The 27931-nt window shown below is 46.5% G+C and overlaps 1 protein-coding gene across 5 annotated transcripts in view; it reads right to left on the reverse strand.

The window, feature by feature from the left end:
* mocos (molybdenum cofactor sulfurase) overlaps positions 1-27931 on the reverse strand; it is a 348946-nt gene that overhangs the window by 152446 nt on the left and 168569 nt on the right. For all 5 annotated transcript variants that reach the window (XR_005460716.1, XM_038797685.1, XM_038797687.1 and 2 more), the window contains 3 exons: positions 25515-25714; positions 21462-21578; positions 16903-17340 (listed from right to left, as the gene is read on the reverse strand). Coding sequence is in view for 4 of the 5 variants with exons in the window: in XM_038797685.1 (XP_038653613.1) it covers positions 16903-17340; positions 21462-21578; positions 25515-25714 (755 nt within the window). In the remaining variant the exon portion in view is untranslated. The remainder of the gene's footprint in view (positions 1-16902; positions 17341-21461; positions 21579-25514; positions 25715-27931) is intronic.

Below are 27931 nucleotides of genomic sequence, written 5' to 3' on the forward strand. Positions count from 1 at the left end.
GACTGGTAGCCAAACTACATATCTTTGAAGTTGGAAAGGCTGCATTAGCATGATGTGGATTCACAGAGTCATTAAAGCACAGAATTGGTGATTCAGTCTCTCAAGCCCATACCAGCTTTCTGTATAGAGATTCAGCCAGTCCCTATGCCCCACTGTATTACCTTGGCCCTGCAAATGTATTTCACTCAAGTGCACGTTGAGATAGCCAGAACTCATTGGCCATTGCAACTCTGCAGCAATTTTCTCAAACAATACAAAATCATTTAAATTCCTTCCTCATTGAATATTCCTTGCTAAATCAAAATGAGGATAGGTTGCGTTACTAATTAAGCCACTCAAATTGGAAAGAGAGAGCAAACCAGAATTCTGAGTTTGAGAAAGAAAATGAAATGGAAAAGCTTGAATTCGAAAGAGGGAAGAGAGAGAAAAAGTGAGGGAATTGCAAAAACTTGAATTAGTATTTCAAAGAGAAAGGGAAAAGCCCTTAATAGCAAAGAGAGGGGAAGCCGAAAAATCTGAACTAGCAGAAAAAGGCATTGATTCCGTGAACAGGAAGGCTTTAACTCCTGATTTCGATTTAGCAGGGAAGAGTCACTTGCTGCCTAAATTCAATGAGGAAAGAGTTGAAGTGTATTTTGTATGGTTGAATATTTGAGAAAATTGCTCCAAAGTTACAATGGCCAAGAGAAACTGCGACAATTTTATTGCCGTGTTTTGGTAGGGAAAATGTTAGAGATTTACTCAACCTTTTCAGATGAAAAGTCTGCAGATTATGATATGGTGAAGACTGCTGTGCTTAATATGTATGAATTAGTTTCAGAAGCTTGCAGGCAAAAGCTCAAAAATCTGAAGAGGCAGAATCAGACTTCTGTAGAATTTGCTACCCACTTCTCTCTTTGCTTTTCTCTAGCTTTTCAGGACTCTTTCAAACATAGAACATACAGTGCGGAAGGGGGCCATTCGGCCCATCGAGTCTGTACCGACCCACTTAAGCCCTCACTTCCACCCTATCCCCGTAACCCAATAACCCCTCCTCACCTTTTTGGTCACTAAGGACAATTTATCATGGCCAATCCACCTAACCTGCACGTCTTTGGACTGTGGGAGAAAACCAGAGCACCCGGAGGAAACCCATGCAGACACGGGGAGAACGTGTAGACTCTGCACAGACAGTGACCCAGCGGGGAATTGATCCTGGGACCCTGGCACTGTAAAGCCTCAGTGCTATCCACTTGTGCTACCGTGCTGTCCATGAACGTTATCTGCTCAGTCCTCACCATTTCTTTTTTTGAAAGTATTTTTATTCCAAATGTTCAACATTTGTACAATTTACAACAACAACAAAACCTACCCAACACATTAAACCCACCACCCACCCGTACCTCCCCCTCCCTCCTTCCCCCTCCCCACCCCTCCCTCAGCAGTCAACAGTAACCAACACTCCAAAATGCAAAATGAACAATCCCCAACTTTTGTAGAACCCATCACTCCCCCCCCCCCCCCCCTCCCCCTCCCCCCTTAGAGCAAATTTCACTTACTCTAGGGCTAAAAACTCCAGCAGGTCCCACGCCAGGCCGGGGCACAGGGTGGGGAAGCTGACCTCTGCCCAAATAAGACCCACCTATGAGCAATCAGTGAAGCAAAGGTAAAGCAATCTGTCCCTGCACCCGTCTGCAACTCCAGCTGGTCCAACACCCTGAATGTGGCTTCCAGGGGACCGGGCTCTACATCCACATGTAAGACTCCCGAAATAGTGCTGAAAACCACCCTCCAAAATCTTTTCAGCTTCAGGCAGGACCATGATTCGCATGGCCCCTCCCACATTGCTCAAAGGCATCTTCCACCCCTTCAAACAGCTGATTCATCCTTGACTTTGTCACGTGCTGCCTGTACAGCACCTTCAGCTGCATCAGCCCCAGCCTTGCACACAAAGTCGAGGCATTAATACTCTGCAGTACCTCGCACCACAATCTTTCCTCCAGCGCTGCCCCTAGCTCATCCGCGCATTTAGTCGTAACCCCCTCCATGGACACCTTATCCTCCTCCAAAATCCTCCCATAAATCGCCGAGAAAGCCTCTCCAACTTCTCCACTGACAGCACCCCCTCCAGCAATGATGAGCGGGCGCTATCGGGAAGGTCGGGAATACTTTCCTCACAAAGTCCCGCACCAGCATGTAGCATGAGCTCTCCCCCCCCCCCCACCATGCCAACCCAAACTTCTTATTCAGTTCCTCCAAGCTCGCAAACCGGCCTCCCAGATCCTTCATCTCCCTAATCCACTTCTCCTCAAATCCCTGGAACCTCGCATCCATGTTCCCTGGCTCAAACCTGTAATTTCCTCCAATCGACATCCCACCTGATACAGATCCCAACCTAAAATGCTTCCGAAACTGCCTCCAAATCTGAAGTGTGACCGTCACCACGAGACTCACTGAATACTTCCCTGGGGCTAACTGTTGCCAGCGCCTGCAACTCCGATCCCTTACATGAGCCTGCCTCCACCCTCACAGTCCCTGCCTCCCTAATCCATCCCGAACCTTCTCTGCATTCGCCGCCCAATAATAATACATCAGATTCAGAAGGCCCAACCTTCCCCCCACTCCCCTCACTGCTGTCCTCTTTGCAGTATCATGTTCCTTATCCTGGCCACCTTCCCCGCCCAGACAAACAAAGAGATCAGCCTATCCACCCCTTGAAAAACACCTTCGGCAAAAACAAAAATCACGGTAAAATATTCTTCACTTCTTGAACCCTGTCCATCAGCGACAGAGGTGGATTATCCCACTTCAACAAATCTGCGTTCATCCTCCCCACCAAGCTAGAGAAATTAAACTTCCAAAGACCTGCCCAATCCTGGACCACTTTCACCCCAAAAGCCGAAGGTGAGGCACTGCCAGATAAAATGGCAGCCCCCCGACTCCAACTCCTGCCCCTGGAGAGGAAACCACAAAGTACTTACTGTTCCCCAAATTCAGCTTATACCTAGAGAACATCCTAGTTCGTTGAAGCAAGGCCATTATGTCAGTCCTCACCATTATTTGTACAAGCTTTCTTTATTGCCGTTACGTTATATTCCCATACAGTTATTTGTTCTTGTCGCTTACCAACCTTATTCACGCTTTTTGGTGTTTACATAAATGTATTTGAAAAACCTATTTTGATGTTCCACACAGTCCCTTCGTCTGTTCGTACCTAATATGGTACTACTCCCATCTCTAGTACTATCCACCATACTTATTCCTTTATACATCTTACTCCTTGCTCTCTATTTCTACATGCTGGTGCTTATGCTTTCTCTAAGTTAAGTTTAAATCCACCCCACCACACCAATGGACCTCCCCATGACAACTTTGGTGCCAGTCCTGTTGAGGTGCAACATGTCCCTTATCAATAATGCCTCCCGCCTTAGAAATGGCCCCAATGCCCAAATAAACTGAAGACTACCCTGCTGTATCATGCCTCTAGCCATATATTGACCTTCCTATCTTCCTATTTCTACTCTTGCTAATATGTGACATAAGGAGTAATCCCGAGATTACTACCTCTGAGATCCTGCTTTTAAAATTCCTCCTTAACTCCTCAACGTCTGAGCAGAAGACCTCAATACCAATCCTGTCTATATCATTGATACCAACATGTACAACAACTTCTGGCTCACTCCCTATTCCCTGTTGAATATTCAGCACCCTGTCCACGATGGCCTCCCATAAGGGAGGCAACACACCATGCAGGATTCATAATGGTGATTACAGAAATGCTTTTCCTCTAACTCTGAAATCTTCTCTGACTACATTTCCACTCTTCGCTGTTCCCTCTTGTGCAGTCTCTTGCCCATTATTTTGGACTACACACCTTCAAGATGCCATCATTCTCTGCAGTTTCCAATGCTGAGTACCAGTTTGAAAGTAGCACATACCCTGAAGACTCCTGCACTTCCCACCTCTTCTTACTCTTCAGCACTTGAAATGTCATAGCATTCAGGAATGCAGACCAAGTCCTGGAAAATGAAATTAGAATAGCTAGGTGCATGATGGCCAACACAGACACGATTGACTGAGGGCTCTTTTTTGTGCTGTAAACTCTCTGACTCTTCCAAATGGTCACTGATCTGCTATTCCAAACTCTTATTGCCTGTGAGTTGACCATCTTCTGGAATGTGCAATCCAGGGAACTATCAACCTCCCCAATGCTCTGCACTAACTCGAGCTGGCCTTCAGGTTTGGAAATCCTGAGCTCAAGCTCAAATCAGCTAGAGATTATCCTGACAAACATGGTTTCCCCAAAACTCTAGGGGAGATAGTGGATTAGTGATAATGCCATTGGATTTGTAATCCAGAGATCCAAGGAAACTGCAGGGGATGGGCACAATTGAAATGTGGAGCTTGTTCAAAAAACAGCCACTGCGTGCCCTGGTAACATGGATTCAAATTCTACTCCAGCTGGTAGAATTTAAACTGTTAATTAATTCAATTGATTAATTAAAAACATTTGGAATTGAAAACTTGTCTCAGTAATGGTATCAAGAAATCATCATCGAATATCCTGAAAAAGATAATTTGTTTCATTAATGTCCTTAATGAAGGATATCTGCATCCTTATCTGGTCTGGCCTACATGTGCCCAAGAATCATAGCAATATGTCTGATCCTGAACTGTCCTTTGAAATGACTTAGGAAGCCTCTCAGGTGTACCAAACTGTTTAAGTGTCATGCGGTTCTCAAGTGCCCATCCACAAATCTAAAAAAACTCTATTTCCCCTTCTAGAATCTAGTTAGCACTTCATCAAACAATTGATTTACAATTAATGCCTCTAAACCTGCTTTAAATTCTTATTATTCATTTGCTTACTGTTCTACTCGTGCTCATGTGAACAATCTTTTCAGATTTTTAAACCTTGTTCCCTGACACTCTGCTCTGCTGCTCTGTTATCATCAATAAAGTAACAGGGTAGTTGTTATGGGGAACTTTAACTTTCCAACTATTGACAGGAAACCCTATAGTTCGAGTACTTTAGATGGGCCTGTTTTTGTCCAATGTGTGCAGGAGGGTTTCCTGACACAGTATGTAGATAGGCTAACAAGAGGCCAGGCCACATTGTATTTGGTACTGGGTAATGAACCAGGACAGGTGTTAGATTTGGAGGTAGGTGAGCAGTTTGGTGATAGTAACCACAATTCGGTTACGTTTACTTTAGTGATGGAAAGGGATATGTATATACAGCAGGGCAAGAGTTATATCTGGGGAAAGGCAATTATGATGCGGTGAGGCAAGACTCAGGATGCATAGGATGGGAAAAGAAACTGCAGGGGACGGGCACAATTGTGGAGCTTGTTCAAGGAAAAGCTACTGCGTGTCCTTGATAAGTATGTACCTGTCTGGCAGGGAGGAAGTGGTCGAGCGAGGGAACCGTGGTTTATTAAAGTAGTTGAATCACTTGTCAAGAGGAAGAAGGAGGCTTATGTAAAGATGAGACGTGAAGGTTCAGTTAGGGCGCTCAAGAGTTACAAGTTAGCTAGGAAGGACCTAAAGAGAGAGCGAAGAAGAGCCAGGAGGGGACATGAGAAGTCTTTGGCAGGTAGGATCAAGGATAACCCTGAAGCTTTCTATAGGTATGTCAGGAATAAAAGAATGACTAGGGTAAGAGTAGGGCCAGTCAAGGACAGTAGTGGGAAGTTGTGCGTGGAGTCCGAGGAGATAGGAGAGGTGCTAAATGAATATTTTCGTCAGTATTCACGCAGGAAAAAGACAATGTTGTCGAGGAGAATACTGAGATACAGGCTACTAGACTAGTAGGGCTTAAGGTTCATAAGGAGGAGGTGTTAGCAATTCTGGAAAGTGTGAAAATAGATAAGTCCCCTGGGCCGGATGGGATTTATCCTGGGATTCTCTGGGAAGCTATGGAGGACATTGTTGAGCTTTTGGTTTGATCTTTATGTCGTTATTGTCCACAGGAATAGTGCCAGAAGACTGGAGGATAGCAAATGTTGTCCCCTTGTTCAAGATGGGGAATAGAGGGCAACACGATGGCACAGTGGGTTAGCCCTGCTGCCTCACGGTGCTGAGGTCCCAGGTTCGATCCCGGCTCTGGGTCACTGCCCGTGTGGAGTTTGCACATTCTCCCCGTGCTCGCATGGGTTTTGTCCCCACAACCCAAAGATGTGCAGGCTAGGTGGATTGGCCATGCTAAATTGCCCCTTAATTGGAAAAAATGAATTGGGCACTCTAAATTTATTTTTTAAAAAAGGGGAGTAGAGACAACCCCGGTAACTTTTGACTAGTGAGCCTTCTGTTGTGGGCAAACTCTTGGAAAGGTTTATAAGAGATAGGATTTATAATCATCTAGAAAGGAATAATTTGATTAGGGATAGTCAACACGGTTTTGTGAAGGGTAGGTTGTGCCTCACAAACCTTATTGAGTTCTTTGAGAAGGTGACCAAACAGGTGGACGAGGGTAAAGCAGTTGATGTGGTGTATATGGATTTCAGTAAAGCGTTTGATAAAGTTCTCCACGGTAGGCTATTGCAGAAAATACGGAGGCATGGGATCAGAAATTCGATGGCTGTAAGAAGACATTTAAAAGTAAGTGGTGGTTGATGGGAAATGTTCAGCCTGGAGTTCAGTTACTAGTGGTGTACCACAAGGATCTGTTTTGGGGCCACTGCTGTTTGTCATTTTCATAAATGACTTGGAGGAGGGCGTAAAAGGATGGATGAGTAAATTTGCAGATGACACTAAAGTCGGTGGAGTTGCGGACAGTGCGGAAGGATGTTACAGGTTAAGCTGCAGAGCTGGGCTGAGAGGTGGCAAATGGAGTTTAATGCTGAAAAGTGTGAGGTGATTCATTTTGAAAGGAGTAACAGGAATACAGAGTACTGGGCTAATGGTAAGATTCTTGGTAGTGTGGATGAGCAGAGAGATCTCGGTGTCCATGTACATGGATCCCTGAAAGTTCCCGCCCAGGGTGATAGGGTTGTTCAGAAGGCGTACGGTGTGTTAGCTTTTATTGGTCGAGGGATTGAGTTTCGGAGCCATGAGGTCAAGTTGCAGCTGTACAAAACTCTGGTGTGGCCGCATTTGGAGTGATGCGTGCAGTTCTGGTCGCCGCATTCTTGGAAGGATGTGGAAGCATTGGAAAGGGTGCAGAGGAGATTTACCAGGATGTTGCCTGGTATGGAGGGAAGATCTCATGAGGAATGGCTGAGTGACTTAAGGCTGTTTTCTTTAGCGAGAAGAAGGTTAAGAGGTGACTTAATTGAGGCATACAAGACGATCAGAGGGTTAGATAGGGTGGACAGTGAGAGCCGTTTTCCTCAGATGGTGATGGCTAGCACGAGGGGACGTAGCTTTAAATTGAGGGGAGATAGATATAGGACAGATGTCAGAGGTAGGTTCTTTACTCAGAGAGTAGTAAGGGCGTGCCTGCAACAGTAGTGGACTCGCCAACATTAAGGGAATTTAAATGGTCATTGGATAAACATATGGATGATAAGGGAATAGTGTAGATGGACTTTAGAGTGGTTTCACAGGTCGGCACAACATCGAGGGCCGAAGGGCCTGTACTGCGCTGTAACGTTCTAAATCCACTTTCTTGCACAAATTTGAACTGTTCTGAATCTAGGAACTCAGACTCAGGTGTGATTTCTTTGCAGGCTAGGCAACAATACTCGCTCATGGGAGATACATTGGCTTTGAAGAGCATTAAGGGTTCCAAAAGTAATAAAAAAGTCAAATTTGAGGAGTCACTTTGTTTACAGATTAGATGTGATGATCATGCTCAAAGAGCTGAATGTTTGTAATGGAAGAAAGTTTGGAACTGTAAAAGGTTCGAGGTGACTTGACAAAACTGTAATAAAAATTATACCTTCCTATCTTTTAATTATGACACTGTTCTTTTAATGCAGTCATAATGTATAATAGGATAGAGTTTCCACCAGTTTGGCCTCACTTTAGCAGCTGAATCTAGGATACATTATTCTAACCAGTGCAAAAGTTTGGGAACCTTAAGTAAAGCACAAATCAAATTTCTGTGATCTGTTACGCTGGTATAAATATCAATTTACCCAAAGTCAACCCTGCCATAAAACTGGCCTTGTCACCAGAAGAGGATAATGCTTTTCTGCCAGTTGTACCTGCTTGAGGGGTCTTTTCAAAGTGTGCTCAGGTATAATAGGCACATAGGTGGTAGTCGGCACATTTTTACAGTTTCAACATATGGGCGGCATGGTGGCACAGTGGTTAGCACTGCTGCCTCAAGGCGCCAGGACCTGAGTTCACATCTTGCCTTGTCTGTGTGGAGTTTCTATGCTCTCCCCATGACTGTGTGTGTTTCCTCCAGGTGCACCAGTTTCCTCCCACAGTCCAAAGATGAGCAGGTTAGGTGGGGTCACGGGGACAGGGCAGAGGAGTGGGGGGCTGGGTGGAGTGCTCTTTTGGAGGATCGGTGCACACTCGATGGGCCAAATAGCTTCCTTCTGCACTGCAGGGGTTCTATGATTTAAAAATGTTCAATTTAATAAGAAACTATCCAGCTTGCACAAATGAAACTAGCTAGGGGCAAGTTTTTCAGATAGCCGGGTTTCCCACCCGACTACCTGAAGAGATGGCAGGGACTGCATCACCATCGATTTTAGCAGCCCTAAAGGCATTTTATGCTCCGAGGTATAATAATTAGTTATAGATGGGACATCTGCCCCTCACTGATGACTCAGATTGGAAGGCAGCTCTGTAGTTCTAGCACATCTTTCTTCCCCGCTTCCTGTTCGAGGCCTAAGCAAGGCTTCAGAATTCCCAGAAGCGTCTGAACTCCTCCCCTCAATTGCGGCTAGGTCCAGGGATAGGCAAAAGGGCAGTAGGATGGCCACTTAGGACATTCTACTGACGTTAAAAGTTGAAGTATAGATTAAGTGATTTTCAATGATTAAAATTTTACTTGCGGGTGGAGGACTGGATACAACTAAAATGTTTATTTTTGTTTTAAACTTATTTGCTATTGTATTAATACAACTACACCAGGTTACCATTCCTAGACAGGTCAATAATTATTTCTTAATGCAAAGAAAAACATACAAATGCATTCTATTAATGCTGTCCAATTGCACTGTAATATAAGTGGCAGTTTGGGTGGAAATCTGCACTATAACTTCACTTTAGGAAAACAGAGCAATTCACATCCAGTTTCCCAGTTGCATTCAATGCATAACCAACTCCAAAGAGTTCAAAATGCCACCTGCAATGACCCAGCCTGTACTGAAATGTACTGTGTAGACTGTGTTGCAAGATTATGCTTCATAAGTCTTACGTTTTGGAACATAACTTTACATTTTCGGAATCAAAGTGTTAAATGTAACAACAATAGAAATAGCTGGTTCCAAAACTGGAATGCATCTCAAGTGAAAACAATTTATAGAAGCTTGGAGTTCATTACAGTTAAAAGGTCATTTGTGTTTTTCTTACACGGTCAAAAGTTGAGATGCAAAAAGCAAAGTGGTCTTCTACCTTAGTTTAATGGAGCAAGAAAGTATACCCTGCCTTCAATACAATATCTAAATTATTTATATAAATTGCAAGATGAAGAGGTTAAATGCAGTTGGTAAACAGACGAGTTCCTTGAGATGAATCACATTCTGGAAAAAGGGTCATAAGATCCATCACGAATATAAATTATTCATAATTTCATAACTGGGTTAAAGTTTCAAAGAATTGTGCTGCATGTAGAATAATCAAGTTTAAATTTCTGTTTGAAAACATCCCAATATATGCCACTTTGTCATGAAGATGGGCTGTGGGGGTTAACACTTCCATTTTCTAAATTATCTGGGTGTTTGCTCACAAAAAGAAGACAAAAGGAGCCTTATGTAGACGGCAGCATGTCCAAGGCCTGGGACACTCTGTGCAGGCGCTGGCCGAGACCCAGAACAGGGTTGCCATCCCACAGGCAACCATGTGCCAGAGCCACCTGGACATCGCAGCGGCACTTCTGAGCTTGGCCCAGTCACAGCAGGCCGTGGCTCGGAATGTCGACGGCATTGCCCAGGCACTTGCTGTTGTGGTGCAAACTCAGAGGGAAGTGGCTCAGTCCCAGAGGGAGATGGCACAGTCACTGGCGGATGTGACACAGACCCAGAAGGTGGTGGCCCAGTCACAGCATGATGTGATGCAATCCCAGACGGAGATGGTCCACTCTCTGTGCTCCATGGCCACAAGCATGTGGACCCCAGGAGCCTCCCTTGAAACCTGGGGAGGATCCGCAGACAGACCAGCATTACACCTTCTCTTGCTAACAGGCACCAGGACAGCTACAAGCATGTTGATGGGGATTAGTTCATCGGCTCAGATAATAATGCACTGATGGGAGGCACAGAACATTAATAAGAGGAGCTGGCAGAGGTAGAGACTGTCCAGGATGTCCAAGATTGCTGGAGACCAGGATGATGCTGAGTCTGAGACAGATAATGAACCTCTGCCGTCCATCAGGTGACAGATTCTGGATGTCCAGTGGGACATGCAGGAAGATCTCGTGGGGTTCTCTGAGGGTTTGTGTACCATTGTCTCTGTTATGGAGGTGTCCATGAGAAGCTTCAGCACTGCATTTGGCCTGAACACCCATCGTACAGCCTCCTCCAATGAGGGAGTGGCGAATCTCATGGGGAGGTAGCTCAACAAATAGAATCCTGGCTTCCTGGAGTTGCACTTGGACCTGCAAGCCCTAATACTGGCAATCATTTCAGGAGGACACTGCTAGTGTGAGAGATGCATGAGGCACCCCATTTCTCTGCTAGGTTCCATTCCATCAATGGTGAGCAGGGAACATAGGAATTAGGAGCAGAAGTCAGCAATTCGGCCCTTCGAATCTGCTCTGCGATTCAATTAGATCATGGCTGATCTCTTCTTGGGTCTCCAATCCACCTCCCTGCCTTTTCCCAATATCCCTTTAACCCACTTATTAAATCAAAAATATATCTATCTCCTTCTTGACACTATTTAATGATTCATGTTCCACCGCATTATGGTGCAGCGAGTTCCACAAATTCACCACCCTCTGCGAGAGGTCGTTCCTCCCCAACTCAAATTTAAATCTACCACCTCTGAACCTATATCTGTAACATCTCATTTTAGATTGCCCCACAAGGAGAAACATTTGGTCTATCTTTACTTTATCAATCTCTCTTTGTGTTTGATGTACCTCGATTAGATGCCCTCTCATTCTTCTAAACTTCAGCGGGTGTAAGCCCAAACTGTTCAATCTCTCCTCATATGTCAACCCGGAATCAATCTGGTGACCAAAGGGAGGTCCAGACATACCTCATGCTGGTGGACAATCTGCCTGTTGTCTTTTTTTTTTTATAAATGTTTTTATTCAGTTTTCATATTTTATATTGAACAAATTACAAATTGTTAGGAGAGAGAAAAAAAAACAAACACGCAAAAATTAACATACATATTTACAGGTAAACATCTTCGTAGTAGTAACTGCGCCCCCCCCCCCCCCCCCCAACATGTTTATTTAGTTTGGTTTTGGGCCTTAGCTAGCCATCGAACCCCCGTAACGAACCTGTAGCCCCCCCCCCCCCTCCCGCTACCTTCCCCCAACTATTCTTCCTCTTGTACATTGGCCACAAATAGGTCCCGGAACAGTTGCATGAATGGCTCCCACGTTCTGTGGAAGCCGTCGTCCGACCCTCGGATGGCAAATTTGATTTTCTCCATTTGGAGAGATTCCGAGAGGTCGGACAGCCAGTCCGCAGCTCTGGGCGGTGCTGCTGACCGCCAGCCAAACAGGATTCTACGGCGGGCGATCAGGGAGGCAAAGGCAAGGGCGTCCGCCCTCCTCCCTAGGAATAGATCTGGCTGTTCTGAAACCCCGAAGACCGCCACTATCGGGCATGGCTCCACCCTCACTCCCACCACTTTGGACATAACCTCGAAGAAGGCTGTCCAGTACTCCACGAGTCTGGGGCAAGACCAGAACATGTGGGCGTGGTTGGCCGGGCCTCTTTGGCACCGTTCACATCTGTCTTCCACCTCCGGGAAGAACCTACTCATACGGGTTCTTGTTAAGTGGGCTCTATGTACCACTTTTAGTTGCGTCAGGCTGAGCCTTGCGCACGTGGAGGTGGAGTTGACCCTATGCAGTGCTTCGCTCCAGAGTCCCCACCCGATCTCCATCCCCAGGTCGTCCTCCCATTTCCTCCTTGTTGCGTCCAGTACGGTGTCGTCCCTATCTACCAGTCGGTCATACATGTCACTACAGTTCCCTTTCTCTAGGATACTAGCGTCCAGTAGGTCTTCCAGTAGTGTCTGTCGTGGCGGTTGTGGGTACGTCCTTGTCTCCTTTCGTAGGAAGTTTTTGAGCTGCAGGTACCGTAGCTCGTTCCCCCCAGCTAGCTGAAATTTCTCTGTCAGTTCGTCCAGTGTTGCGATCCTGTCGTCCGTGTATAGGTCCCTGACTGTCAGTGTCCCCCCCGTCCTGCCTCCACCTTTTGAAGGTGGCGTCGGTCAGTGCTGGTTTGAACCTATGGTTGTTGCAGATGGGAGCCCTGTTCGACATTTTGGTCAGGCCAAGTTGCTGCCGCAGTTGGTTCCAGGATTGGAGGGTGGCTGTCACCACTGGGCTGCTGGAGTGTTTTTTGGGTGGGGATGGGAGTGCTGCCGTGGCGAGGGCCCGGAGGGAGGTTCCCATGCAGGAGGCCTCCTCCGCACGCACCCACTCAGCTTCTGGCTCCTGGATCCATCCCCTTACTCGCTCGGCTGTTGCTGCCCAGTGGTAGAATTGTAGATTCGGGAGGGCTAACCCTCCCCTGGTTTTTGTTTTTTGTAAGACCTTCTTTGGGATCCTAGCATTTTTACCCCATCTGCCTGTTGTCTTCATGAGCTCCTCTCATGGCGCTCCAGATGAGGGCAGAAGCTCCTTCCCCACTCTGCCAGTGACTGTGGCATCTGATGAGGCCATGGTGACTGTGGACTGCTTAGTCATTGTCACTGGTGGCACCCTCCCAGGTGAAACCTGCTCAGGCCCTGCCGGCCAAAGGATGACTGCCAAGGTCATCAAGGTCGACACAAAAGTAGAGTCCGCATTCTGACTCTAATTGCTCTGCCAGTGAAGAGGTAAGGAAGCATCAAAGTGCTGCATTAGCAAGCATAAGTTCAAGGCACTGTCAGCACAGGAAGGGATTTTCACGGGTGGCATTCTTTCGTTTCATTTGTGTTATGTATTGTTTTTGTGTGACAGTAGCGCCAAAATTATGTTATGCCCCTTTTTTGCAACTCTGGAAATGTATAAATTTAGATTTGTTCAATGCCTTGAGTGTAAATGTTTTCTATAAGTGCAGGGCACATCACTGCCTCATGATAGATAGTAGGAGAAAAAACCTTTTAACAGAGGTCATGAAGTGGCATTGGGGTTATGGAATTGCCTCCTCAAAAATGTGCACCTTTGCCATGAGATAGATACCATATCTTGGCAGCCTGGCTGAAGATTCATTGACTCAAGGCCTCCATGGTGTCCCTAACTCGCTGAAGGTTCTTCAAGTCTACTTCAATGTTCTTACTCTGTGCCTGCCTGGACTTCACATTAGATTCATCAATAGAGTCATCCTCTGAGGCCTGTGGAGCTGCCTCATAATTGTCATTCTCCAATGGACCCCTGATCGGTCCAGGCAGCAGAATCTCATCTTCAGCAGTCCAATGATCATCTCAACCACTGCACTTGTGGAGACATAACTACTATTATACCCCTCTTCTGCTTCTGTCCTTGGGTGCTGGAGTGGCATAATGAGCCACCTTTACAAGGGATATCCTTTGTCACCCAGAAGTCAACCATCAACCGAGCCGAAGCCACAAACAGTCTTGGTACCCAGGAGTGCCCACAGGATGTAGGCATCAGCAATTACTGTGAAGCCTCTGATTCACTCAGCCTTGCTGCGTTGTCTGTCCGGTAATTAATGAATGTCATAACCCATCTGAGGTGACCAGTTTGATGCAGCTGTGGCAGCCTATTGCAGCACTGACCCCTGGAAAGATCTGGATGCAAAAGTATTGAGGGCTACTGTGACTTTCAAAGCCAGTGGCACTGGGTGCCCACCCACACAGTTGGAGGTGATCTCTAGCTCAATCATCTGGCATATCGATGTCATGGTTGTAATGTTCTTCGATTGGGCTGATATGAACAAAGAACTTTTGACTTTGTTTTATAAACAAAGCTATTTATTACTAACACTACATTAACGAATAACTAAGATGTCTAAGATGAATACAGTTGGGAATAACATCTATCACTAATTTACACTAAGATACAACAGAGCTACTTCTAACTGCGGCTGCTAACAACTCCTGACAAACACCTTCTAACCCAGCACATGGTACGCCCCCGGTCCTGGAACTTCGTACTTGCCCCATCTGCTGGTCGGATGGTAGAACTACAACAATAAAGCATGTAACTTATAATGCACATGCTGATCATAGAATTTACAGGGAAGATGAACTACTCTTATGACATACACAATGATAGTCTACCTATCATCACAATGGTGTCCTGAGAGAGGTGAAGCCTCCTGCGGCACTGGACCTCGGGGGGGCATGTTGAGATAGCTGGATCGCTACTTGTACACTCAGGCAGCAGGATACAGGCTGCAATACTGTCCTTCCTGGTCCTGCAGCCCTGTTTCTGTGCCTCCCCTCCCACAGACCTCTCTCTGGGATACTGCCTGCAGACACCTGGCCTTGTCTGACTTCAGTCCCTCTCTTCCTCTTCAGAGGAGGACTCCCAGCAGAGTACACAATGCCCATGCTGAAATGCTTTTGGCACTGTCCCATGAACTGAATGGTGCATTCAGCAGAAATCCTCGAAGAGAGTTAACAAAACAAAAGAGTTTGAGTTGACAACATAAAGAGTCCTCAAAACAAAGTTAATAAAGCAAATACTTCAGCAGAAACCACAGGAAAAGGGATGAAATTTCAGCAATAAAGCAGCAGCAAACTCTCAACACTGAACAACTCACACAGCCAATGCTCTTGTTGCGTTTTATCCTGCTCTTGGATTAGGAACTTTAAAAAAATGTATTGGCCGCCTGCTCATAAGGTGAGCACTAAATTGTGCCGGCATGTAAAATTGGATAAATTGGATTGCTATTGGGCTTAATTGACGATTAATTGTTGGTGGGCGTACTTCTGACTCCTGCACATGTCTGCCAATCGTGATGTTGTGCACAAGCAGGAAAACCTCAGAACTTGTGCCCAATATCTTATCACACTATTTTACACAATTGCAGGTCAGACGCATGCCTGCTTATACCACATCAAATTCTGGCCCAAGCAAATTGATTAAAAGATGACAAGCAATGCAAATGAAAATGAAAAAAAAGAAAATCGCTTATTGTCACAAGTAGGCTTCAATGAAGTTCAATGAAGTTACTGTGAAAAGCCCCTAGTCGCCACATTCCGGCGCCTGTTCGGGGAGGCTGGTACGGGAATTGAACCGTGCTGCTGGCCTGCCTTGGTCTGCTTTAAAAGCCAGCGATTTAGCCCAGTGTGCTAAACCAGCCCCAAATACGTAATAACATATACTGGCCAATCACCAGCAGTACTGCACATCCTGAACTACGGAATATTATCTTTCTCTCTCTTCTCTGACCCTTGTTTTACGTTTTTGTTTCTCTTCTGCTTCTGTCTTTTTCTTTTCTTTTGATTCGCTCTCACCAACGTGTTTTTCTTGTTTCTCTGTCCTCATCTACATTCTCTTTATGCCTTCATTTGGAGAGTGGGAGTGGAGGGAGTTGTGGTGATAGGTGGCATCATAGTATCTGGCAGAGAAGGGAGCCACCTCGTTTCCAGACTGCATTTAGTGTTGGGGTTATGGGCAAGATGTAGCCCAATGAACTCTGTTTCTACCCGCTTTGCAATTTTTTGCTTTGACTGTGACTTTTATCACTTTTCCATTCAATTCCAAGAAGTTATCTCATACATTTCAGCTCCTCAGCTCCTGTAATCTGTGTTCTTTAATGTTCGCAGAATTGCACTTCATTCTTTGATAACTATATAAATGCATTTGCTTTGCACCAACACTACAACTATAGGAACCGATAATTCATTTCTTGAAAAATGGCTACCACTTAGAAAGAATGATTCCTGTCTTTGCCTCAAATGAGATAATAATGCTCCCTAATGAACATAATTTACATTCTTTTGAGGCCCTTCTAGTGCACAGTGCATGACATGCTGGGAGTTCCATGGGCAGAAAGCCAGCAGGGCTGTACAGTGGCACAGTGGTTAGCACTGCTGCCTCACAGCACCAGGGACCTGGGTCCAATTCCAGCCTTGGGTTGTTGTCTGCGTGGAGTTTGCAAGTTTTCCCAGTGTCTGAGTGGGTTTCCGCCCGGTGCTCCGGTTTCCTCCCAGTCCAAAGTCCAGGGATGTGCACGTTAGGTAATTTGTCCATGGTAAAATTGCTCTTTAGTATCCAGGGATGTGCAGATTAGGTGGGTTACGGAATAGGGCAGGGGAGTGGGCCTCGGTAGGGTGCTCTTTCGGAGGGTCAGTGCAGACTCGGTGGGCTAAATGGCCTTCTTCTGCACTGGAGCGATTCTATGATTCAATGTCACATGTTAGCAGGGAGTAAAATACTTCAGGCTGCTTATAAAAATGTCAGTATTATTGTTTGTGCCAAATGAGGATATTTAGAAGAATGTCACTATGAAAAACGAAAATGGGACAAATAAAGGGTGGTCATGTAAGAAAGATAAGGAGTCATTGTAACTTCTAAGTAAAAACTACAAATGATCCTGATCAGTAAACTAACTGTTTTTGTCAACCACCTAGAATATAACTACTGACAAATCAACGGTATTGAATGATAATCAGAACTTCACAATACTATCGCTTTTGTAACAAAGAAAACTTCATACGCACCTCAACGGCAGCGCAGGACTTGATTGGGTACAAGTAGATGTTAGCGAGTGTTATTGGTTCACTGTCATAATACATTAATTTGGAAGTTGTAGAGTTTTTGTTCAACTCTGATTGATTATCGGAAGAATTCTGATAGAGAGGATCCTCAGTCCTGGCAGAATTATGTGCTATAGCAATTTCTGAAGCCATCTTCTTTGCTTTTCCATCTGGGAGATTCTCTGCCCACGATTCATCACTTTCTTTCATTGTTCCACACTGTGTTAGTTTAGATAGGATGCCGTTGTCAAAGCAAACTGGTTGCTTAACGAAACAATTTATAATAAACTTTAAAAATGTCTGTGCATCATCAAACGTGGACATGTAGCCAAAGGATATTCGTACTGACCCAGTGGGCCGGCCATCAATTAGATCCAAAGAATCTCCACAGACATGTCCTGCCTGTTGGAAAAATTATAAACTTTAGTATTCTGCACAACAATCTTCTTCAGCCACTGTTCTTTCCAGAGTTCAACTTATAATGGGGATTGGGTCACGCATTTTGTTTTTCTAATATAATGCATTCTGTGTGGCATTACATTTCAACTGAGCCTCAGTGGTAGCATGGTCCCGTTCGAGTCTAAAGGTTCTGGGTTCAAGTCCTACACAAGGATCTGGAGCACATAAGCAAGACTGACACTCCAGTGCAGCATTGAGGGAGTATTGACACATGGATCAGTGCAATTCTGAGTTAAATACCACCATTGCGCTTAACCCCGTTTTCCTGTAACAAAACAATTTCCTGTGGCAGTATAACTGGGGAATGAGGATCAAGGGCACGATTTAAGCAAACGGGAATGATGTCTAAAAGTGAGCGTCGGGGGACTCAGCGCTATCTAACCTGACTCTGGGACTTCAGCAGGGAAAGCGCGGCCGAGCCAGCACTTAGTCCCATTTTCTACACTGAGGAGCCCCGCTCGCCGAAACTCTTCAGTGTTGGCGTGATTGGGACGCCATATAAAAATGGCGTTCCGATCGCCTGAGCCCCCGTTGCGACCCCCAAACCCCTCTCAAGCCCCAACTCAATGTGAGGGGCTCCCCAGTCCCCTCTCACCCGCTCACCCATGCAGGGCACCCCTGTGCAATCACCGCCATGCAAAAAATGCCAACTGTGCTCCTTGCAAGTGCCAGCCTGGCACCTTGGCAGTGTTAGGCTGGCACCCAGGTGGAACTGTCAGGCTGCCCAGGTGGCACCAGAAGTGCCAAGGTGCCACCCTGACCAGATTGCATGCACCTGGGAGCCTCCAATCCTCTGGGAGACCCCCATGAATGCCATTCCATCTGGTCCCCGTTTGTGGAGACCAGTATTGAACGTCGCTTGCCCAAGGTCTCTAAAGCGAAGGGGATAGATCCCCACACCTTGATTACCTCATGAAACTGCATATTGAAGTGAGACTAGCTCTCCTGCTCTAATATGAAGATTTGCCAAAAAGTGATCCCTCCCACAATGGGCAGGCATCACATCGCAATGTCTCAGGAGATCACATTAGATCTTGCAAGGCGCGTCAAGCTGGGTAGATCCTGGGATAGACACGGACATTGAAACGTTGTCGAAACAATGTAGATGGTGCCAGGAGCTCCCTCCTGCAGCTCCATTTCACCCATAGGAGTGACCATGGTCCCAACTCCACGTTTCATGGACCTTTCCAAGGAGCCATGTATTTACTTATCGTGGATGCCTATTCGAAGTTGATGGATGTCCATCGCAGGGCCATGATGACATTGCGAGCCACTACTGAGGAGGTCCGTTAAACTTTCAGTATCCACAGGCTTCCCGAGGTGTTAGTGTTGGACAATGGCACAGCTTTCACGAGTGCGGAATTAGCCAATTTCCTGAAGCTAAACAGGGTCCGCTGTGCATGGACCATGCCTTACCACTTGTCATCTAACGGATTGGCCGAATGAGCGGTACAGACATTTAATATGTGAATGCGAAAACAGACCTCCGATTCCCCGGAGAAACGTCTGGTTCGTTTCCTCTTCTATTTCCAAACAATGCCACACGGCACTACTGGGGTGGCTCCCTCCGAGTTGTTAATGGGTTGTCAGCTGCGCATGCGGTTGAGCCTTGCCATGCAGGTCATTGGGGAAAAGATCAATGATCGGCAGGAACACTCCGAAGCACGGCGACCCAGACCTATCAGGGAATTTTCCACATGCGACGTGTTCTATGTCCGGAATTTTTGCCGACGGGGTGTTGTGGATTCCAGGGGCAGTTGGAAAGCAATCGGGGCTGGTCTCATATTCCTTGAGTACTGAGAAGACAATCGAATAGGCACGTGACCACCTCTGCAGTCTTCAAGGGCAAATCAAAGCCTGGTGTTACCCCTTCCTCCAAAGCAGCCACCTTTGATACCTAGTGAGGCAGATTAGCCCCTTGACCTGGAAGTGCAGGAGGTTAATTCATCCAACCCCGAATCGGACATGGAGACTTTGCCAACGACGGTCGAAACGGATCCGGTGGCGGCCGCCAGCCTGAGTACGGTGGAACCACCCAGGCGTTTGGCCCGCAAACGCTGCTCTCAGGTTTATTACACCTCGCCGGGTCAGGGAAGTGGACATCAGAGAGACAGCCTAGGGCAAAGCGGGTGAAGGATCTTCCCCCTCCTGTCGTTGGGATGGATGACATGTCAGACTTGGAGGAGGAGGGGTGTATAACCCATCCAGAGGCCACGGGGTCTGCAACATAAGAGCCCCTGTGGCCTCACCTGAATATGATTTGCCCAGATGAGGGGGCGGAGCTACACCCAGAAGCCAAGGGCACCATGGGACATAAATATCCTGGCCCAAGGGTGGACCAGATGCAGGAGACTCTTCGGGGAGTAGGAGTTGTATTATAGAGTTGTAATATAGTAGGTAAAATAAGTGTTAAGTTTTCTTACAGTCATTGCTTCCGCCTAGTCATTCGCCTGGGACTTTACACTGATGTTCAGGTAGAACATAGAACAGTACAGCACAGAACAGGCCCTTCAGCCCTCGATGTTGTGCCGAGCAATGATCACCCTACTTAAACCCACGTAACCCGTATACCCGTAACCCAACAATCCCCCCATTAACCTTACACTACGGGCAATTTAGCATGGCCAATCCACCTAACCCGCACATCTTTGGACTGTGGGAGGAAACCGGAGCACCCGGAGGAAACCCACGCACACACGGGGAGGACGTGCAGACTCCACACAGACAGTGACCCAGCCGGGAATCGAACCTGGGACCCTGGAGCTGTGAAGCATTGATGCTAACCACCATGCTACCGTGAGGCCCCCTGTGGGGGCACCCCCGGGGTCTGATCGTCCCGCACCCCCCCCAGGACCCCGGGGGCCCGCTCGCGCCGCCGATCCCGCCGGCACAGAGGTGGTTCAAACCACGGCGGCGGGAGAAGGCCTCTCAGCGGTGGGACTTCGGCCCACGTGAGGTATTATAGTTTACCAGGATAATACAACTCTCAATGTCTCTTATATGGTGGCATCATAAAGCAAGAGGTCAGAGAAGTATTAACTTAAGATGCTCAGATTTGAATGAGCTAAATTAGAATTGCTTAAAAATAATCACTATTTCCAGCCCATATTGCAAAGACATTTTAGTTTAATTTTCATGAAAGGTTTCTCTGAAGTCTCTGGTTTCTGGGGCAAAATTCTCCCCTACCCGGCGGGGTGGGGGGTCCCGGCATAGCGGAGTGGCGCTAACCACACCCCCGCACCTTTCGGGGCCAAGCCCTCACATTGAGGGGCTAGGCCCGCGCCGGAGCGGTTGGCACCACACCGACTGGCGCCAAAACCGGCAACAACGGCCTTTGACACCCTCCACCCGGCGCCGGGGCTGGCTGAAAGGCCTTCGCCGGTTCGCGCATGTGCCGGTGCACCAGCTGCCGCTGACGTCACCACCGGCGCATGCACTTTGAGGGATTCTCTTCTGCCTCCGCCATGGTGGAGGCCGTGGCGGCGGCGGAAGAAAAAGAGTGCCCCCACAGCACTGGCCCGCCCGCCGATCGGTGGGCCCCAATCGCGGGCCTGGCCACTGTGGGGGCACCCCCGGGGTCTGATCGTCCCGCACCCCCCCCAGGACCCCGGGGGCCCGCTCGCGCCGCCGATCCCGCCGGCACAGAGGTGGTTCAAACCACGGCGGCGGGAGAAGGCCTCTCAGCGGTGGGACTTCGGCCCATCCGGGCCGGAGAATAACGGCAGCACAGAAACCCATAGCCTCCCGCCGGCCCCCGCCATTCTCCGAGGCGGGCGGCGGGATTGGCGGCACGGCAACTTTTTGCGGGTGGGAGAATTCTGGACATGGCAGGGGCGGGATTTTCGGCGGTCCCGGGTGATTCTCCGAACATGATCTCAGTCTTGCCTGAAAATCAAGTAGGTCTGGTTTGGTAGAATTATACTCTTCCTGCTAGAGGATTAATTATGACTATCGTCTGTTGTAATGAGATGAAGAGCAACACAAACCTCTATCCGGTGCTACAATTAGAATTATCTTTCTGAATCAACATCAAAACATAGAGAGAAAATATAGTCAGTACTAACCTTTAGGTTCTTTTTAACATCTTCATCACTGATTCCGAGGTGTTGCTGACAGCCTCCAGTGTTACAAAAGCAGCCAGTGCGAAGATGGATGTTGTACAAATTTGCCAGTTTGTCTACCTGTAGCAGTAAAGAGTGATAGTGTTTTCATAAATCACATTATCAGCTAGGCTGCAAGTGAACTTTCAGATGGGCCTGCATTTTTCACTTTCGGCATTTTTTATTACGAGCGACATGAAGACAAATACGAATGGAAATGGGGAATCTAGTTTTTAATTAATGTAATGTTATGTGCACATCACAACAAACATGGGGGCTTCTGCAGGAAAATTCCAGGCAAATGCAATTTAGACAGATGGTGGGGCAGTGGAGTTGGGGTGTGGGTGGCAGTGGCAGAAGGGACAATCAAACCTTTGTGAGGATTGTGAGCTTTACACAGGCTTTGCCAGATTAAAGGGGGAGAGAGCTAAGGGACAGAGGGAAAAAACAAAGAGAATAAAGACACAAAAAAGGCAGACACGAGTCTTCAGGAAAGTAATCAAACAGCCCAGCATCTCACCGTATTTGATAACTGCTGAAATGGGCCTCAGTGCCACTTCACAGCACTGTACCAAAGATCAGCATAATAAAATGTCTGCACATTATTGGAGTCAACATTCTGGCCATCACTAATGATTACTGTCACTTAATGTACCGAATATATATTGCAGGGGTATCCCCATAGCATATGCCACAGCTCAGTATCTAGCTCTCTGATAGCCCAGACTCATGTTACTTGTCAGGTAATGTAGCTGGGTCTACAGCCATATTCTATGCCATCTTCGTGGGTGCAGATAAATAGGGTCCGCTGCAGCTTAATAGCCTGAAATACATTTCCATGCAGTGCCACTGAAAATAAGACATACTAATAACTTTCTAAAGGAAAGTGGCATAGTGTAAAATAAATTAAATGTAAGATCATTCAGCAAGTCAAATTTAGGCATCATTTAACACCAAAGCATAGACTGGTAGTAAAGACTATTCTTTTATGTGAGTTAAAGTGAGGCATTGATGTCCTTGATAAATATAATTGCCAGGAAATCAACCCCCCAGTATTCATACAGCATATAAGCATCTTTAAAAATTTATATGGGTTGATCACTGAGAGTCCAGTACTTCAAACGTTTTGAAAAGGTTCCAGGAAGATGAGTTAGGGTTAAAGAACTAAACAGCTTGAGCTGATAGAACATAGAAAAGTACAGCACAGAACAGGCCCTTCGTCCCTCGATGTTGTGCCGAGCAATGATCACCCTACTCAAACCCACGTATCCACCCTATACCCGTAACCCAACAACCCCCCCCCCCCCCCCTTAACCTTACTTTTTTAGGACACTACGGGCAATTTAGCATGGCCAATCCACCTAACCCGCACATCTTTGGACTGTGGGAGGAAACCGGAGCACCCGGAGGAAACCCACGCACACACGGGGAGGACGTGCAGACTCCGCACAGACAGTGACCCAGCCGGGAATCGAACCTGGGACCCTGGAGCTGTGAAGCATTTATGCTAACCACCATGCTACCGTGCTGCCCACAAGAGCTACAAAAATGTCAGGCAGTGAGCACCTCCAACAAGAGACAATCTAACATTTCCATTCACTGAATCCCCCATTATCAACATCCTACCATTGACCAGAAACTGAACTGAAGCAGCCATGTAAACACTGTGGCTCCAAAAGCAAGTCAGACGTTGGGCATTCTGGGTGAGTAATTCACCCCTAATTCCTCAACGCCTGTCCACCTATAAGGCAAAAGTCAGGAGAGTGAAGCAATACTCTCCACTTGCCTGGATGAGTGTCGCACCAATAACACTCAAGAAGCTTCAAACCATACAGGAAAATACAGCCCACTTGACTGGCATCCCATCCACCACTTTAATCATTCACTCCTTCCACCATCGACCAACAGGGCAGCAATGTATACCATCTTTAAGGTGCACTACAGCAACACAAAAAGTTCCCATCAACAACTTCTTCCAACTAAAAACACAAGGGCCGCAGATCCGTGGGAACACCATCACCCTCAAGCTGGGTGGCACGGTGGCACAATGGTTAGCTGCCTGGACTCGGGTTCAATTCCAACCTTGGCTGACTGTAGAGCTTGCACTTTCTCCTCATGTGTCTGCGAGGGTTTCCTCTGGTTTCTTCCACAATCCAAAGATGTGCATGTTAGGTGGATTAGCCATGCTAAATTGTCCCTTAGTATTCAAAAGGTTAGGTGGGGCTACTGGGTTACAGGGATAGGGTGTGTGAGTGGACCTAGGTAGAGTGCTCTTTCAGAGGGTTGGTGCAGACTCAATGGGCAGAATGGCCTCCATCTGCACTGCGATAATTCTGTTCTAGGATTCTAAGTTCCCCTCCAAGTCATCCTGACTTGAAATATTGCCATTCCTTCATTGTCACTAGGTCACAGGGCAATTTAGCATGGCCAATCCACCTAACCTGTACATCTTTGGACTGTGAGAGGAACCGAGAGCACCCGGAGGAAACTCACGCAGACGCAGGGAGGGCAGCAAGGTAGCATAGTGGTTAGCACAGCTGCTTCACAGCTCCACGGTCCCAGGTTCGATTCCTGGCTTGAGTCACTGTCTGTGCGGAGTCTGCATGTTCTCACCGTGTTTGCGTGGGTTTCCTCCGGGTGCTCCGATTCCTCCCCCAGTCCAAAAATGTGCAGGTTAGATGGATTGGCTATGCTAAATTGCCCTTAGTGTCCAAAAAAGGTTAGATGGGGTCACGGGGATTTGGTGGAAGTGTGGGGATAGGGTGGAGGTATGGGCTTACGTAGGGTGCTCTTTCAAAGGGACGAATGGCCTCCTTCTGCACTGTAAATTCTATGAAATTTATGAAGTGCAAATTCCACACAGACAGTCATCCGAGGCCAAAATTGAACCCAGGTCCATGGTGCTGTGTGGCAGCAGTGCTAACCACTGTGGTACCGTGCCACCTAGGGTGGAAAGTCTAGTATCCAGACTCATGAGTGAGCCTGCACTGCTATTTGTCACTGAGAGGTTATCCTCGATTATTCACTTAACACACAAAACAAAAAGATTTATGATGTAACAAACCAAAAGTAGTTAATAATTTAAATGAAAGCAGAAAGTGTTGTGAAAACACAGCAGGTCTGGTAGAATCTGTGGACAGAGAAGCACAGTTAGTTGGAACTTTCCAGCCGTTCATGCCGATGGGATCTTCTGGTCCTGCCAACAGTGCACCAGCCGCGGGTTCAGCGGTGGTAAGCGGTACATTCAACCATAAACCCCATTGACCAGAAGATCCCACTGCAGGCCAATAGAGAACTGCCTCCGTCAAACCTGTGGTGGGTTGCATGAATAATCCTGCCCAATGTTTCGAGTCCAATATGACTTCTTCGGAACTTTTGTTTTAATCATTAGTGTTTGTCCCGTAACAGCCTCCCCGAACAGGCGCCGGAATGTGGCGACTAGGGGCTTTTCACAGTAACTTCATTTGAAGCCTACTCGTGACAATAAGCGATTTTCATTTCATTTCATTTTCATTTTATGACACTTTTTCTTAATGGGATAGCATTGTCAATTTGGAGGAGTATATGCAAAATCTCTGCTCCGACACATTAAAGGCGTGCAGCTGTTGTTACTACATTGGTTGCCATAAACCTTTTGTATTTTAATTATACTTACAACATGGCTACTGTGAATTGCAAGGCATACTACCAGAGAGGTAATACCTCTTTAATCATGATAACCTATCACTGTGATTTTTCTGTGCAATATGATAAAATACACAAGGGAAATGGGAATGTTTTTTCTACAGGATGTATAATCACAGGTGCCTTTATTGTGTTATTTTACCTTGATTGCTGGAATATAACTATTCATCAAAATACCAGCACAACTTTCTACAGCTCTTCCTCAGTTTTCTGCTTATCCCTGTCATGATCTCAAGTCATTTCTCATATTCTTGGAAGCCATGTACAATTACAACCAATTCGACAAATGACTTACAGCAGAAACTATGAGATAGTGACAAGATTACAACATACCTTGGCATAACCAACAATGCCACCTTTCTCATCCAGCACATTCATATTAATGATAGGTCCCTGAGCATCTGGAGTTTCAAATTTATTATCGCTATAAATCCGAGAAACTGGCGTTCCATTAGCATGCCGCATTCCAGAGAGTATTATGTAGGTATAACGGGCCAAACTAAAGGTATGGAGCATAATATTTTGCATTCCACCTGAGAATAATATGAAGAAACAATGATTTTATTGTTACAGCCAACACCAGCTGGGACCACAATTAGAAGTGCCTTGAATCTATCACAAAAATTGCTAATTAGTACTTAAATTATAATTTTCAAATGGTGAAAATGATCTATTACTTGAAATAACTACAATGTCATTACATCTATTACACATATTAATTTTCAACGTTATTCAGTAAGTGCCCAGTTCTATTAAATAATTTTTTTTTCCATCTCACATATCTAATTATGGTCTTCCCTCTAAACGTTCACTTGAGAGACAGATAGGCCAGAGGAAGGCCAGAGACAGAAGGACAGGCAGACCAGAGACAGGCAAGGAAGGCAGGCAGGCCAGAGGTAGACATTGCAGGCCAGAGGAAGGCAGAGAGGGTGGCAGACCAGAGGCAGAAATGCAGGCTAAAGGCAGGCAGGTAGAAAATAAGATGAAAATCATTATGGCCACGGGTGCTAAATTGCGATGTCAGTAAAAATAAAACACGTAATCGTAATTCATAACGTAATTATAGACAATCATTGAAATAAAAATAAAGTATAAAGTGATAAGATACTTGCACACTAGTACAAATATTTATATTTTGCAAAATGCAGGTCTCCTTAATTTACAAATAAAAATGAAAGGTCTACTGCACTTTGTGTTTTGTATTAAAGTTCATAGATTATTTGTTTTTTTGAAATCTTTTTATTGGCTTTTCCAATACACAAGTTCCGAAAAGTCGTGCTTGTTAAGTGAATTAGACATTCTGAATTCTTCCTCAGTGTACTCGAACATGCGCCGGAATGTGGCGGCTAGGGGATTTTCACAGTACCTTCATTGCAATGTTAATGTAAGCCTACTTGTGACAATAATAAAATATTATTAACATTATGCAAAAACCGATCCTCATTGCTGTTTGTGGGACCTTGCTACGTGCCAATTGGCACTTGTTTTTTTAATATTACAAGATATTTACCAAATAAATTCAACATTTTCTCTTTCTATTCTACCTAAATTAAGCTTCTGAGTCCATGGCCAGGATTCTCCGAGCCTCCGCGCTGCAATCGCGGGGACTGGAGAATCGTCGCCCCTCGCGCGCAGCGCTAGTCGGGGGCCATTGAAAGAGGCCCCTGCGGCGATTCTCCGCCGACAACTGACCGAGTTCCCGTCGGTGTGGTTCTCTCATGGTTCCACCCGGCTGGAGCTCGGAGTGGCGGCTATGGACTCAGTCCATGGCCACCCTGGTGGGGGGGGGGGGGGGGGGGGGGGGGGGGGGGGAGGCCTCCAGGACGGCCAGGCTCACGATCGGGGGCCACCGATCGGCAGGCGCGCAAGATCAGGGGGAGGCTGATATTGGACCGGCCCGCTGTGCGCATGCACGGACCCGTGGCCTGAACTGCAGGGCCCCGTATCGGTAGTCAGAGCTGCGAGGACTACTCCAGGGCCCTGCCAGCCCCCTATAAAATGGAGAAGCACCCTGGACCTTCTCCAGGAAAGTCTAGAGTAATTCACACCTGTTTTCTCACAGATGTGGGGACATAGCCCCATTATCAGAGAATCCCACCTCATATCCCTCTATCACAAAGATGACCCAACATTTATCTCTGTAATATCACCCACCTGCAGTGGAACCACAGCCCACTAGCTGCAAAAAACTCTCATTCATGCTTTTGTTCCTTTCAAATTTGGCTACTCCAATGTTATCCAGGCTATTCTGCCATCGCTATCAATCCTGAAATTCAGTTAATCAAAAACCCCGCTGTCTGTATGCTATCCCATCATATCACTAAATCATCAACCCTGTACTTCCTGACCTATTTTGACTCCCACTTGTCTTCCAGTTTAAATAACCTGTACTCTGTTAGAGCCCCTAATCCTAACCCTCTCCTCCTCCATTCCATTAACTCAAGCCTCTTGTGCTCTCCCCTTCCAATGTACCCTCGAACATTGTTTTGGAATGGCTGGGTGATTTATTTAACTACGTGGTTGCATGGCTGCGCGCGGGCACCTAAGTGGCCTGGGCTGCTGCACTGCTTAGAGGAAAGATTACCCTCATCCTTTCGGCCTTCCATTGGCCTTTTTTGTCTTCAGATGCCTATGACCCGGATTAGAGAATTCTCTCTCTGCTTCTGCCCTCTCTTTCAAGAATGTGCTTGAAACTTGCTTCTGGTGAGAAACTAGAGACTGTAGTGGAGAAAAGAGGTTTTGAAATCCAA

The sequence above is a fragment of the Scyliorhinus canicula genome, chromosome 5 (assembly GCF_902713615.1).
Source record: "Scyliorhinus canicula chromosome 5, sScyCan1.1, whole genome shotgun sequence".
Lineage (NCBI taxonomy): Eukaryota > Metazoa > Chordata > Chondrichthyes > Carcharhiniformes > Scyliorhinidae > Scyliorhinus > Scyliorhinus canicula.